Here is a 14,483-nt window from a genome sequence, read left to right as displayed (position 1 = left end):
TGATCCTTCCTTGAGTATGAGTATCTGTTTTAGGGTGTAACTCAGGGCTGCGCACACAGTAGGCGCATACTACCTTCTTGCTCAATTGAAATGTAACTCTCAGCTCTTCCCCCTCTTCCCAGCCTTTCAGTACTTTCGGGCTCCATTAAGGTAGCAATTCATTTACTCATAAATTAATGCAGCTTCCTCCAGTCTCTAATTCCTCTAAACGCCCTGGAGGTCATTCTCCACTGTCAAGCCCACGGCCCCGAAACTGCTTACCCTAGTTTTACTCAGAAGAGAACTTCCCCTCCTTCTCCCTTTAACTACATTCATGCAATCCCTCGTGGGGAAGGGTAGATGCCCCTTTCCCACATCTTCCGTGCTTGGAGATTTCTCGACCACTTTCTCCCCTCAAGTTCCCTCACTTGCCTCCGATAGCCCAGTCTAGAAGAGGATTAAGAATCCAAGGGGCTGTCCTGAGCACTGTCGGCTCCGAGCCCTAGCGAAGCAGATATTTACGTTCCGGGTCAGAGGGCGGGGCTTGCAGCCGGCGGCACTTCATTTCCGGGGCGGGGCTGGCGCGGTGTGTGTGTGTCTCCGTCTCTCTCCCGCCCCCTCCCGCCTTACCCCCTACCCCCCTACCCGGGCCGGGCCCCGAGCAGCAGCAGCGGCGGTGGAGGCGGCACCGGCAGGATGAGCGGTGAGTGGCGGGGCCCGCCCCGTGCTGCCCTTCCACCTGGAGCCCGGGGCCGGGGGACCGAGGGACCGAGGGGCCAGCCCTCGGCTGGACAATTATTTGCGGCCCCTCCGCTGTCACCGGCTCCTGCCTCTCACTCCACCTGTATCTGTCACTTGCTCCCGGGGCTGCTCAGCGTGAGCCCCACTCGTCTGACCACTGCTCCCCAAAACCACATGACTATCCACATGACTGACCTCTGCTTTCTGGAACCCCGATTTGTCAGCCCCCTGCTCAGGACCGTGGAGGATCTTCGACTCCGCTCCCTGAGACTCTCATATGTTTCAACCTTTGATCCCCGGGATCCCCAGTGCCTCTCTTCTTTCCTCCCAGGACCCCCACATGACTGACCTCTACTCCCCAGGACCCCTACATGTCCAAACCTTCTGCTTCCCAGGACCCTCCCATATCTGAGCCTCTGTTCTCTGGGATCCCTGCACATGTCTAATCCCTTCCTCCCAGGACCCACACACGCCTGACCCCTGCTCTCTAGGACCCTGACATGACTGACCCTTCTGCTTTCCAGGACCCTACATGTGTGAGTGCCTGCACCCTGGGACCCCACTACATATCTAATCCCTGCTCCCTAGTCTCTTGGAGTATGTTACCCCCAATCTCCCAGGCCTACTAGCTTAATTCTCCTACTCCCTAGTATCCTTCTAGTCATCTGACCTCCACCTTCCTAGCCCTTTCACTTCTCTAGCCTTTCTCTGCTCCCCATGGCCCCCATGTGTTATAACCTGCTCCCCAGGGGCCTTTAGTTATTCAATTCTCAAATTTACAGTTCTAATACTTTTGTGATCCTTCTGCTCTCCAGGATCTTCTCAGGCATCTGACCAACCCTAGCTTCCCAGACTGCCCTCCTCCCCCATATGTACTCACCTTGATCCTCATGTGTTTACTCCCTGCTTCCCAGGTACCCTTAGTTATTTGACCCTCAGTTTCTCCAATCTTTTCATTTCTCTCATCTCCTGCTAACCAGCCCTACTTATTTGACCCTCCTCCTCCCTAATATCTTCCCAGTCTTTCTACTTGTCTTATCTTCATATTCTTTAGTTTTCTCTCAGTCATTTGACTTCCTGCTTCCCAGATCCCCCACATGTCTGAACCCCACCCCCTGCTCCCCAGGTCCCGTGTGTTTGTCCTCTGCTTCTCAGGAATCCTCTTCTCAGTTTTCTACTTCACTGACCCTCCTAGTATCCTCCCTCTGACCGGCTTCCCAGACCCACTACATATCTTGCCTCTCTGCTCCCCATGATCAACATGTGTTTGCCTCCTGCTTCCCAGGCCCTCTTTGTGATAGGACCCCTAGTTTCCCAGTACCTCCAGTTGTTTAATCTTTAATTTTCTAGTCTCTTCTAGCTATCTGACCCTCCTGCTCCTGGTCTTTCTTCTTTGACACTCCTAGTCCTCAGACTTTTGACCCTTAGTTTCCCAGACTCCTCACATGTCTGATCTCCCCCTTTCCCCAGGATTCCCATGTGTTTATCCTCTGCTTCTCAAGCCCTCTTTGTTTTTTGACCCTCCCACTCCCCAGTCTCCTTCCAGTCATCTGACCCCAGGTCCTTCAGTTGTCTAACCTCTCACTTCCCACATGATGCTTCTGTGTTTATGCTCTACTTTCCAGGGCTCCCTAGTTATATGACCCCCAACTTCTCAGCCCTTCCACTTGTCTGATCCTCTTTACTCTCTAGTGCTTTCCTAGTCATCTGACTCTTTTCCTCAGGTCCCTTGCCTTGTGTGTCTTGACCCTTCTGCTTCCTAGTCCCCCCAATGATTTCATCCTTCTGGGTCCCTTCCCCAAATTTTCTAATTTTCTACTCCTAGAATCATCTACTTCCCTTTTCCCCGGATTGCTGCTCCTCAGTTCCTCAGTTCTTCCCGGCCCATTTGTTCCTTTATGCTCCCAAATTACTCTTGGTTATCTCTTCTGCTTTTTAGTCCCCTCTTTTTGACTGACTTCCTTCTTTGAAATACACCCTGGTTGTTTCACCCTGTTTACCAGTCACTCTCAGCCTTCCAGTTGCTTGATTGCCGAGGCTCATGTTTTTCCCATTTGCTCTTCTGTCCACTCCCTTATCTCTTCCTTCTCTTTGAAGTTGTTCTTTGGGCAGTCTAGTTGTTCAGTCATACTAACATTTTCTTAACCAAGCTCCAACAGTTTCAGGAGTTGGCCACTCTACTCAATTACCCTTCATTTCTTGCCCAGAGTTTGGCATTACTGATCATCACTACCCTTTTCCTCCTATCTTCTGTCATCCCCTTTAGCTAGGATTGAGTTTTAGGGCCTTCCACCCTAAGGTTCTTGGGTTGTGTGGTGAAGCAGGAAGCTGACATTGGATTTATTTTTGGCTGGGCTGTAGGTTTTGGTGCCTTGATTTGGCTACAGTCTCTACTTGTTCTTGAACTGTGAAGTATCCTGCTCTTGTTTTGTTGCTAAGTCATTCCTGAGTGTTTGTGTGTCTGGAGATGGGAGTGACTCAGGAAAACAATTGTGTGTGTGTGTGTGTGTGTGTGTGTGTGTGTGTGTGTGTGTGTGTGTGTGTGGTGTGTATCTGTCACTGATTTGCCTCAGCTGACCTGGGATAGGATTTAAAAAAAATATATAGCTTTTGCCTATATGTGCATATTTTTTTCTTTTTTTGTATTTTGTCTTTAAGGATAATGACATCTATTTACTTGCTTTAGCTTTTTATGAAGTCTATTGATATGTCTATTGATAATCTCTTGATATGACCTAAGAGAGGCTGTGTGATGTAGCAATTTATGGGTTAATACATTTCTCTCTTTTGTAATGCAACAATTTTTAAGGATTGATTTCTCTTGTAAAGGGAAGGAGGGGGGAGGGAAGAGAGAGAGACAGAGAGTTTCAGTTTATATGCATTTTATTCTTTTCTTTTAAGAGCAGTATTTGTCTATTGACTTGGTTAGTACTTGGATAGGAGACTTCCTGGGAATAGCTGATGCTGTAGGTTTAAAAAAAATAACATTTTTGAATTGTAGTGCCTGTGAAAAGTGTACTCTTCAGGAATCAGTTATAGTTGTTAATTTAGTCAATGTCCAAAACTGTTCTGAATAATTAATAGATTAATTTTGTTTCCATGCATACTTTATTAAAATCACTTTTCATAATTAAAGCTTTCAAGCTTAATTTATACTTTCACAAAAACTTTCCATTGACACCATTCTCTTATATGTGGTCTCTCTCTATGAGAATATAAACTTCTTAAAGCCAGGAATTTTCTGCTTTTATATTTGTATCTCTGGTGCTTGGAGGTGTTTGGCACATAATAATACCATCAAATGAATAGTTATTTGTGAAGTACTTAGCACTTCACTTAGCACTAGTGCCTGGTACCTAGTAGATGTATGAGAAGGGGTCACGCCCTAAACTAGATGATGATGAAATTACTTAACCTATCCAACCTTCAGCTTCCTCATCTGTAACATAGATATTAATAACTGTAGTAGGTTGTTGTGAGTTGTAATTAGATGATGTATGTATTATGCTTTGTAAAGATAAGCCCAGAAACATTTATTAAGGGCTTACTATGTGCCAGGCACTTTGCTAGCCATAGGGAATATAAATACAAACAAAAAGTCTGTGATATCTAGGAGCTTCTGTTCCAATGTGGGAAGACAACATATAAAAGGAAGCTAAGAAGAATCAGGAGTGGAGCTTGGAGAGTAATAAAGGCATGACTGATCTGAACATGGTCCTTAAAATGTAGGTTCTAGGGGGAACTCGCCAATCAGAGGATGAGGTTGCAGGAGCAAAGTGAATTTTCAGGCTCAGAAGGCTGCTGTGGCATGTCAGACAAAGTCCATAGAGTCAGGAATGGAGGTTGGAGAGAAGTAAAAGTAAATTTTGAAAAGCTAAATAAGTTGTTATATCATTATTATAGTTTTTGACTAATCATATATATGTATATATATGCATATATATATATACTTTAAGCAGAGAACAGGATAGCACATAATTTATTTTTATTGACATATTTATTGTTTTTGGACAGGCATTTCCCAACAAAATCTCCCCTTCTCCAAAATACATTGCCTACCAAATAGCATGACTCCATGTCATTTTCCATTTTTGTAGTCTACCAGACCTTAATAGAAATGAAATAGGTGTACTTTAATTTGGCCAGCACGATACCAATATTACTCATCTATGATGTGGATTTGTTGCTTTTTAACATTAAGACATGCTAAGGGGAGCAGCTGGGTGGTTCAGTGGATTGAAAGCCTGACCTAGAGATGGGAGGTCCTAGGTTCAAACTGTGTGACCCTGGGCAAGTCACTTAACCCCCATTGCCTACCTCTTATTACTCTTCTGCCTTTGGAACCATTACATAGTATTGATTCTAAGGCAGAAGATAAGGGTTTAAAAAAATAAAAAGATACTCTAAGCTATATGAGAAAGAAAATAATTCCACTATATGTTTAGAGAAAGTAAGTTAGTGTGAAATGGAATTTATTAGCCTCATGTGGAATATAGGACTTGAAATGATTCTGATTCATATTAACAAGCATTGATTACGTGTGTATGTGGTATACATGAAACACAACGCAAGAATTATACCTGCTAATTTTAAGGAGTTTGTAATTCTAATGGAGAGAACAGATGTCTGCACAAATAAAATTCTGATGCAAGGCAGTGTGATCACAGATTTAGAATTTGAAGATGCCTCTAAGACCATCTAGGCCCTTGTTGGCAAATCTATGACACACGTGCCAGAGGGGTCTGCTTCCTTTCCCCTCTCCCCACACCTGAGGATATTTCTCCCATGACCCACTTCTCTGCCCAGCAGCCCAATGGGAACACTTCTTCCTTCCCCTCTCTGGGGTAACATAATGGCAAGGGGGTGTGGTGTGGTGGGGCTCACATGAGGCATGAGGGTGCAGTTTGGGCAGTTGGTGTCTAGAAGGTTTGCCATCACTCATCTAGGCCAACTTTCTCATAAATATAGAAAAGGAAGGCAAGTTCCATAAAACATGGAGGGAAGGAGAGATGGGCTTTATTTATTTAGTTATTTATTTGTTTGTTTATTTACCCTTACCTTCCATCTTAGAATCAATATTGTGTATTGGTTCCAAGGCAGAAGAATGGTAAAGGCTAGGCAATGGGGGTTAAGTGACTCAAATGAAGGCCACATAACTAGGAAGGGTCTGAGGCCAGATTTGAACCCAAGACCTCCTGTCTCTGGGCCTAGCTTTCAATTCACTGAGCCATCCAGCTGTCCCCTATGAGAGAAAGATCAATTTTAAATGGGAAGCCTATTAGATGACGTTGTGGTGGAGGTAGGACTTGAGCTGTGGCTTAGAAAAAATGGAAAGACAATAATTTTTGTAGATTGTTTCTTATGTCTTGGTCCTCTCATTCCATGTTTTTACTCAGCTGCATACTCTAAGACTTCCTATAACTTCCAGGATAAAATGTTTTATTTAAAATTTTTGCATCAATATTCAGTAAGAACATTCATCTATAGTTTTTTTTAACTCTTAGGATAAAATTATGTTTCTTTTACCTTTAAAACTCCTTCCCCCTTTCCCACCTGGTCCCTTCTTATCTTTCTAGTCATATTGCACAATATTTCCTCTTCACATACCTTATATCCTAGCCATTCAGGCTTATGTACCATTCTTGCATATGAAAGAAACTTCTTTCTCTCATCTCTGTACCTTTGCACCTAGTGCTCCCTGCTTGGAATACTCTCTTTCTCTTCACTTACTCTCTTAATCTTTGCTTTCCTTTTAGAATTGGTTTAAACACCATCTTCTGTAGGAGGATTTTCTTTTGTCATGGTCTTCCTGTGGACCAATGATTCTTAAGTTGTCTCTCCTGGAATGATTTTCTAAATCTTCTGTTTTGTGAATGAGGTGCTTCATATTTTCCTCAATTTTTTCATTCTTTTGATTTTGTTTTATAGTGTCCTGCTGCCTTGTGAAATAATTTGCTTCTAATTGTATTCTGGTTTTTAAAGATTAGATTTCATCCTTGGCATTTTGGTCAACTTTCTCCTTCTGGTCTGATTTTCTTTCGAGGTCATCTTTCATCCTCTTTGCCTCATCTTTCATTTTCTTTGCCTCATCTTTCATCTCCTTTGCCTTATCTTTCATCTTCTTTGCCTCATCTTTCATCTCCTTTGCTTCATTTTCAAGCTGATTAATTTTGGCTTTCAAGACACTGTTTTCTATTTCCAGATGACTTATCTTGCTTTTTAAGTTCTTTTCCCAGTTGTCTTCAGCCTCTCTTAATTGTGTTTTGAATTGTATTTTGAGTTCTTCCAAAGCCTATATCAAATTCGCTGGGGTTCTGTTTTTTTGTTTGGTGTTCCCTCATCCTTTTCTGTTCCGTTTGCTTTTTGTTCATTGCCTGGATAAAACCTGTCAATTGTAATTTCTTTTTTCTTTTTCTCTTGTTTGCTTATATTTACCCCTTCTTTACTCCCTGCAGTTTCCTGTGTTCTTGCTTCTCTCATTTTTTTGTGGTTTTGGGCTTTTTCTCAGCCTTCACCCTTGCAGCTTTGTCAGCAAATCTCTCAGCACAGTCTGTGTGTGTGTGTGTGTGTGTGTGTGTGTGTGTGTGTGTGTGTGTGTGTGTAGTGTTGGAGCTTGAGCTTCCCTGCCCTCTGAAGGCCTTGATGGGATTAAGTTCATCTGGGTTGAGCTGGATGTGTCCTGAGGCCAAAACCTTGGGAAGGGGTAGGGGATATGGAGTGTCTCAGCTGCTGCAACTAGGCTCCGGCTCTGTGCTCTGAGCTTCTCCTCCAACTGCTTCCCCACCTGTGTTTGACTCCCTGGGCCTGGCACAGCTTTGCCTGCAAGGTACTCCCTCCATATCAGTACCCTTGCCTGCCCAGAGGTTCTAACTGCTGCTGGAGGTTTAGCACTCTAGGTAGGGGAGGGGTCCTGGGATCTTCCTTCTTCCTTCCTCTTAAGCCCTAGTGTTCTCGAATTCTGGCTTTTGGGGGGGCATACTTTTTAAGTTGACTCCAGCAGGAGGATTCCTTGGCTCTGTGTTGTTAGGTTTGATTTTCAGTCCCCTAGGAGCATTTAGTTTGTAATTGGTAAGGAAGGGTTTTCAGAGATCTGAACTTTTGCTGCCTCTACACCGCTATCTTGACTGCCTCTGTAGGAGGCTTTTCTAGACTCAGTCTCTACCCTCTTCTAATCCCTGTATAGTAGTTTTCCCTCTAAGGTTTTCCCTTTTCTCCTCTACTTTCTCTCTACTCTGTATGTATCTCTTATATACTGATTTATTTATGTATTACCTTTCCTCATTAGAATATAAGTTCCTTTAGGGCAGGAACTGTTTTTGCTTTTTCTTTGTGTCTCCAGTGTGTGTTATACAGTAAGCATGTAAAGAATACTTATTGACTGAAAGTTTGTTTTGGGTAGAGAGGGGAAGGAAGAAGTTCATTCCTAGTACCTGGGATAGCGGGATGGAAGAAAAGGATATAGTAGAGGACACAGTGAGAATTGTAGTAGTTCAGTTTGAATAGAAGTTAGTATATATAGAGTGACATGAAATAACATTGTAAAGATAGATTAGATTCAAATTATAGAGGTCCTTAAGTACCAGGATCAGAAAGAACAGAAATCAGATTGCAGAGGACTTTTAGTATCAGGATCAGAAATATATACTTTATTTACAAAGTATTGAAGAATTAGCACTTTACATTTTTTGAATGTTCTAATCAAATTAATTCCTTTGGCTGAGAGTGGTTTTCAATGGTAGGATATTAAGTACTTTTATTGGAGGGGCTCAAGGAGTGGAAATATGCATTAGGAGTTTCCTTGCCTTTCTTTTCTGGAGTTGGCCATGTTTAAGGGAATTTGGGAGCTGTTTTAGATGTCTTAGATGTGAGTATAGGGACTTCTCTGCTTTGAGAAATATTGAAGTTCCCCCATAGTGCCAACAAATTCTAATTTGTTTTACATCTGTATAACCTGACAGGACCTTATAGAAAAAGGACATGGCTTGTTAGCCTAACTTGGGGAGTTTGGAGAAGCGGAGTTTGGCTAGGTCTTTGTTGATGAACCTATGGCACATGTATCGGAGGGGGCTGCTCCCCTTCCCCTCTCCACATGTTACTGAGAACATCCTTCACATCACCTGCCCCTCTGCCTAACAGTCCAATGAGAGAGCTTCCTCCTTCTGTCTGGGGTAAGGGGATGGCTCACATGTGGTGTGAAGATTGCAGTTTGGGCACTTGGTCTCTAAAAGCTTTGCCATCATGGGCTAGGAGTTTCCCCATAACCTGTTTCTTTGAATAGGATACTCTTTCTCACAAATACCCTCTCTTCCTTCAGGTGTGGTGACCAGCTTTCTACAGTTCCTGACCTGTCTCATCACTTGTTCTCCTCCCTCTTCCTTGCTAGCAGGCACAAAAAAAATAAATGAAATACAATATTTCTTAACATTAAGAGAAAGTTTCAAATATTTATACTGATAACATGGGTCATTAGAGTCTTTTTCTTTGGAATCGAAAGAACAATATATTTGCAGGTCTTGAATTCTAGGTCACCCATTCACCACTTATGGGACATTGCACAAGTCACTTAAATGTGATCATAATCTGTCTCATTTTCTGAGCATATGCTCCATCCTAGGTCCTGGATCCCCTGCCCTTTTCTTTCCCTACATTTTTCTTGGTCACCTCATCAACTCTTTTGGATTTGATGATTTCTACAGATGACTCCCATATCCATATATCTAATCCTTATTTGTTCCCTGAGCTCTAGACTTGAATCACCAGTACCTGCTGGATGTCTTCACTTAGAGATCTTATCTCAAATTTGACATGTCTGAAGTAGAATTTAAACCCTTTGGACCTACATTATGTACACTTTTTTTCTTTTAAAACCCTTTCCTTCCATCTTGTAATCAATACTGTGTATTGGTTCAAAGGCAGAAGAGTGGTAGGGGTTGGTGACTTGCCTAGGGTCACACAGCTGGGAAGTATCTGAGACCAGATTTGAAAACCTCCCTTATGTATAAAATGGAGTTGATAATATTTTTCTTCTTGGTGTTCTTTTAAGTATCAAATGAGATACATGTAAAGTCTTTATACTTAGGAAAGTTTCCATTGCTTTCATTCAGCCGAAGATGATAGTATTAAACGTCCCAGTTTGGACCCTCAACACTCTGCTATTATTTGACAATGGTAAATAAAACTGACCTTAGTCCAGTACAAGAGAAAAGGAAAATTGTCGAAAGTTGACCTGATCATCCCAAACATAAAAGAAAGGATGCCATTAACCTAAAAAACAAATAATGGGAAAAAATCTGCAATAAGAAAAATCCCAAAAGCCTTAAACAAAAAAAGTACTTTGAAAAAATTTGATATTGAAAATATTATTTTCTATAGACCATTATTAAGATTTGGAAAGAGAATGCTGATATTGTTATCAGGGAAAATATGTGGTACTTTTTATTATTTATTTGAAATAGAACACAGGAAACAGTGATCTGGAACTAGTAATATTGTTAATCAAGGATTCAGGGCTGTAAAATTAAATGTAAAGGGCTTCACCCTCCCTCTTCATCTGTGGTGGTGAAATTCATTTTGACCTGAAGATTATGATAGTACAAAATCAGATGAGCTCAGTCTCAGTATTAGTAAGATCACATTTTAAAAGTATTTTCTCCAAAACAACTTTATGAATTATAGATTATAGTTATAGGACAGGAAAACTGAGGCTCAGAAAAAACTTAAGTGACTTGTGCAAGTGTCACATAAGTGGTGAACAGATGACCTAGAACTCAAGACCTGCAAATCTCTTGTTCTTTCTATTCCAATGAAAAAGGCTTTAATGACCCATGTTACCTAAAATAAAATTCATTTTTAAGAATCTGATATGCAGAAATACTTGAATCTTTCTCTTAAGGTTAAGAAATATTGGATTTCATTTATTTCTTGTATTTGTCAGGAAGCATTTATGAAGCTATGTGCCAGACATTGGGCAAAGTATTGGGAGTACAAAGAAAACAAAAACATGATCTCTTATCTTACACTAGAAACTCACGTTCTTTTTTTTTAAAATATATTTTATTTGATCATTTCCAAGCATTATTCGTTAAAGACATAGATCATTTTCTTTTCCTCCCCCCCAACCCCCATAGCCGACGCGTAAGTCTACTGGGCATTAGATGTTTTCTTGATTTGAACCCATTGCTTTGTTGATAGTATTTGCATTAGAGTGTTCATTTAGAGTCTCTCCTCTGTCATGTCCCCTCAACCTCTGTATTCAGGCAGTTGCTTTTCCTCGATGTTTCCACTCCATTGCTTATCCTTTGCTTATGAATGGTGTTTTTTTCTCCTGGATCCCTGCAAATTGTTCAGGGACATTACATCGCCACTAATGGAGAAGTCCATTACGTTCGATTATACCACAATGTATTAGTCTCTGTGTACAATGTTCTCCTGGTTCTGCTCCTCTTGCTCTGCATCACTTCCTGGAGGTTGTTCCAGTCTCCATGGAACTCCTCCACTTTATTATTCCTTTTAGCACAATACTATTCCATCACCAACATATACCACAATTTGCTCAGCCATTCCCCAATTGATGGGCATCCCCTCGTTTTCCAGTTTTTGGCCACCACAAAGAGCGCAGCTATGAATATTTTTGTACAAGTCTTTTTGTCCATTATCTCAGCAGTGCTATGGCTGGATCAAAGGGTAGATATTCTTTTGTCGCCCTTTGGGCATAGTTCCAAATTGCCCTCCAGAATGGTTGGATCAGTTCACAACTCCACCAGCAATGAATTAATGTCCCTACTTTGCCACATCCCCTCCAGCATTCATTACTTTCCTTTGCTGTTATGTTAGCCAATCTGCTAGGTGTGAGGTGATACCTCAGAGTTGTTTTTATTTGCATCTCTCTGATTATAAGAGATTTAGAACACTTCTTCATATGCTTGTTAATAGTTTTGATTTCTTTATCTGAGAACTGCCTATCCATGTCCCTTGCCCATTTATCAATTGGAGAATGGCTTGATTTTTTGTACAGTTGATTTAGCTCTTTATAAATTTGAGTAATTAAACCTTTGTCAGAGGTTTCTATGAAGATTTTTTCCCAATTTGTTGTTTCCCTTCTGATTTTAGTTACATTGGTTTTGTTTGTACAAAAGCTTTTTAGTTTGATGTAGTCAAAATTATTTACTTTACATTTTGTGATTCTTTCTATGTCTTGCTTGGTTTTAAAGTCTTTCCCCTCCCAAAGGTCTGACATGTATACTATTCTGTGTTTACCCAATTTACTTATGGTTTCCTTCTTTATGTTTAAGTCACTCACCCATTTTGAATTTATCTTGGTGTAGGGTGTGAGGTATTGATCTATTCCTAGTCTCTCCCACACTGTCTTCCAATTTTCCCAGCAGTTTTTGTCGAATAGTGGATTTTTGTCCCAAAAGCTGGGATCTTTGGGTTAATCGTACACTTTCTTGTTGAGGTCGCTTTCCCCCAGTCTATTCTACTGATCTTCCTTTCTGTTTCTTAGCCAGTACCAAATTGTTTTGATGACTGCTGCTTTGTAATATAGTTTAAGGTCAGGGACTGCAAGGCCCCCATCATATGTGTTTTTTTTCATTATTTCCCTGGATATCCTTGATCTTTTGTTCTTCCAAATGAACTTTGTTATGTTTTTTTCTAAATCGGTGAAGAAGTATTTTGGGAGTTCCATGGGTATGGCATTAAATTGATAAATAAGTTTGGGTAGGATGGTCATTTTTATTATATTGGCTCGTCCTGTCCATGAGCAGTTAATGTTTTTCCATTTGCTCAAGTCTAGTTTTAGTTGTGTGGCGAGTATTTTGTAGTTGTGTTCATATAGTTCCTGTGTTTTTCTCGGGAGATAGATTCCTAGGTATTTTATTTTGTCTAAGATGATTTTGAATGGGATTTCTCTTTCTAGTTTTTGCTGCTGAGCTGTGTTGGAGATATATAGAAAAGCTGATGATTTATGTGGGTTTATTTTGTATCCTGCAACTTTGCTAAAGTTGTTGATGATTTCAAATAGCTTTTTGGTTGAATCTCTAAGATTCTTTAAGTAGACCATCATGTCATCCGCAAAGAGTGATAACTTGGTCTCCTCCTTGCCTATTTTGATGCCTTCAATTCCTTTATCTTCTCTAATTGCTACTGCTAGTGTTTCTAGTACAATGTCAAATAGTAGAGGTGATAATGGGCATCCTTGTTTCACTCCTGATCTTATTGGGAATGCATCTAGTTTATCCCCATTGCAGATGATATTAGCTGATGGTTTTAGATATATACTGTTTATTATTTTTAGGAATGACCCTTCTATTCCTATGCTTTCTAGTGTTTTTAATAGGAATGGGTGTTGTATTTTATCAAATGCTTTTTCTGCATCTATTGAGAAAATCATGTGGTTCTTGCTAGTTTGCTTGTTGATGTGGTCAATTATGTGGATGGTTTTCCTAATGTTGAACCAGCCCTGCATCCCTGGTATGAATCCTACTTGATCATGGTGAATGATCCTTCTGATCACTTGCTGGAGTCTTTTTGCTAGTATCCTATTTAAGATTTTTGCATCTATATTCATTAGGGATATTGGCCTATAGTTTTCTTTCTCTGTTTTTGACCTGCCTGGTTTTGGAATCAGTACCATGTTTGTGTCGTAAAAGGAGTTTGGTAGAACTCCCTCTTTGCTTATTATGTCAAATAGTTTGTATAGTATTGGGATTAACTGTTCTCTGAATGTTTGATAGAATTCACTGGTGAATCCATCAGGCCCTGGGGATTTTTTCTTAGGAAGTTCTTTGATGGCTTGTTGGATTTCAATTTCTGATATGGGATTATTTAAGAATTCTATTTCCTCTTCTGTTAGTCTAGGCAATTTGTATTTTTGTATATATTCATCCATTTCTCCTAAATTGGTGTATTTATTGCCATATAATTGGGCAAAGTAATTTCTAATGATTGCCTTAATTTCATCTTCATCGGAGGTGCTGTCCCCCTTTTCATCTTTGATGCTGTTAATTTGCTTTTCTTCCTTCCTTTTTTAAATTAGATTGACCAGTACTTTGTCTATTTTGTTTGTTTTTTCAAAGTACCAGCTTCTAGTCTTGTTTATTAGCTCAATAGTTCTGTCACTTTCGATTTTATTAATTTCTCCCTTAATTTTTAGGATTTCTAGTTTGGTTTTCTGCTGGGGGGTTTTAATTTGATCGCTTTCGAGTTTTTTCATTTGCATTTCCAATTGATTGATCTCTCCTCTCCCTTGTTTGTTAATATAAGCATTCAGGGATATGAATTTACCTCTGATTACCGCTTTGGCTGCATCCCAAAAGGTTTGAAAGGATGTTTCGCTATTGTCATTTTCCTCGATGAAATTATTAATTGTTTCTATGGTTTCTTCTTTAACTAAATGGTTTTAGAGTATCATATTGTTTAATTTCCAATTGGTTTTAGATTTGGTTTTCCATGTACCATTACTAATCATTATTTTTATTGCCTTGTGATCTGAGAAGGCTGCATTCATTATTTCTGCTTTTCTTCATTTGTGGGCTATGTTTCTGTGACCTAATGTATGGTCAATTTTTGTGAATGTGCCATGTGGTGCTGAGAAGAAGGTGTATTCCTTTTTATCCCTATTTATTTTTCTCCATATGTCTATTAATTCTAATTTTTCTAAGATTTCATTCACTTCTTTAACTCTTTCTTATTTATTTTTTGATTTGATTTATCTAAATTTGATAATGGTTGGTTTAAGTCTCCCACTAATATGGTTTTACTGT

General features: G+C 40.2%; 1 protein-coding gene across 3 annotated transcripts in view; it reads left to right on the top strand.

The window, feature by feature from the left end:
* The first annotated feature begins 538 nt into the window (after positions 1–538).
* Positions 539–14,483, top strand: part of SNX29 (sorting nexin 29) — an 825,026-nt gene continuing 811,081 nt past the window's right edge. For all 3 annotated transcript variants that reach the window (XM_056806180.1, XM_056806179.1, XM_056806181.1), the window contains exon 1: positions 539–682. In XM_056806180.1, coding sequence (XP_056662158.1) covers positions 676–682 — 7 coding nt within the window. In that variant the 5' untranslated portion in view covers positions 539–675. The remainder of the gene's footprint in view (positions 683–14,483) is intronic.

The sequence above is a fragment of the Monodelphis domestica genome, chromosome 7 (genome assembly GCF_027887165.1).
Source record: "Monodelphis domestica isolate mMonDom1 chromosome 7, mMonDom1.pri, whole genome shotgun sequence".
Taxonomy (NCBI): Eukaryota; Metazoa; Chordata; class Mammalia; order Didelphimorphia; family Didelphidae; genus Monodelphis; species Monodelphis domestica.
The sequence above is the reverse complement of the archived record's forward strand: the minus strand, read 5'-3'. Positions and strand labels throughout refer to the sequence as shown.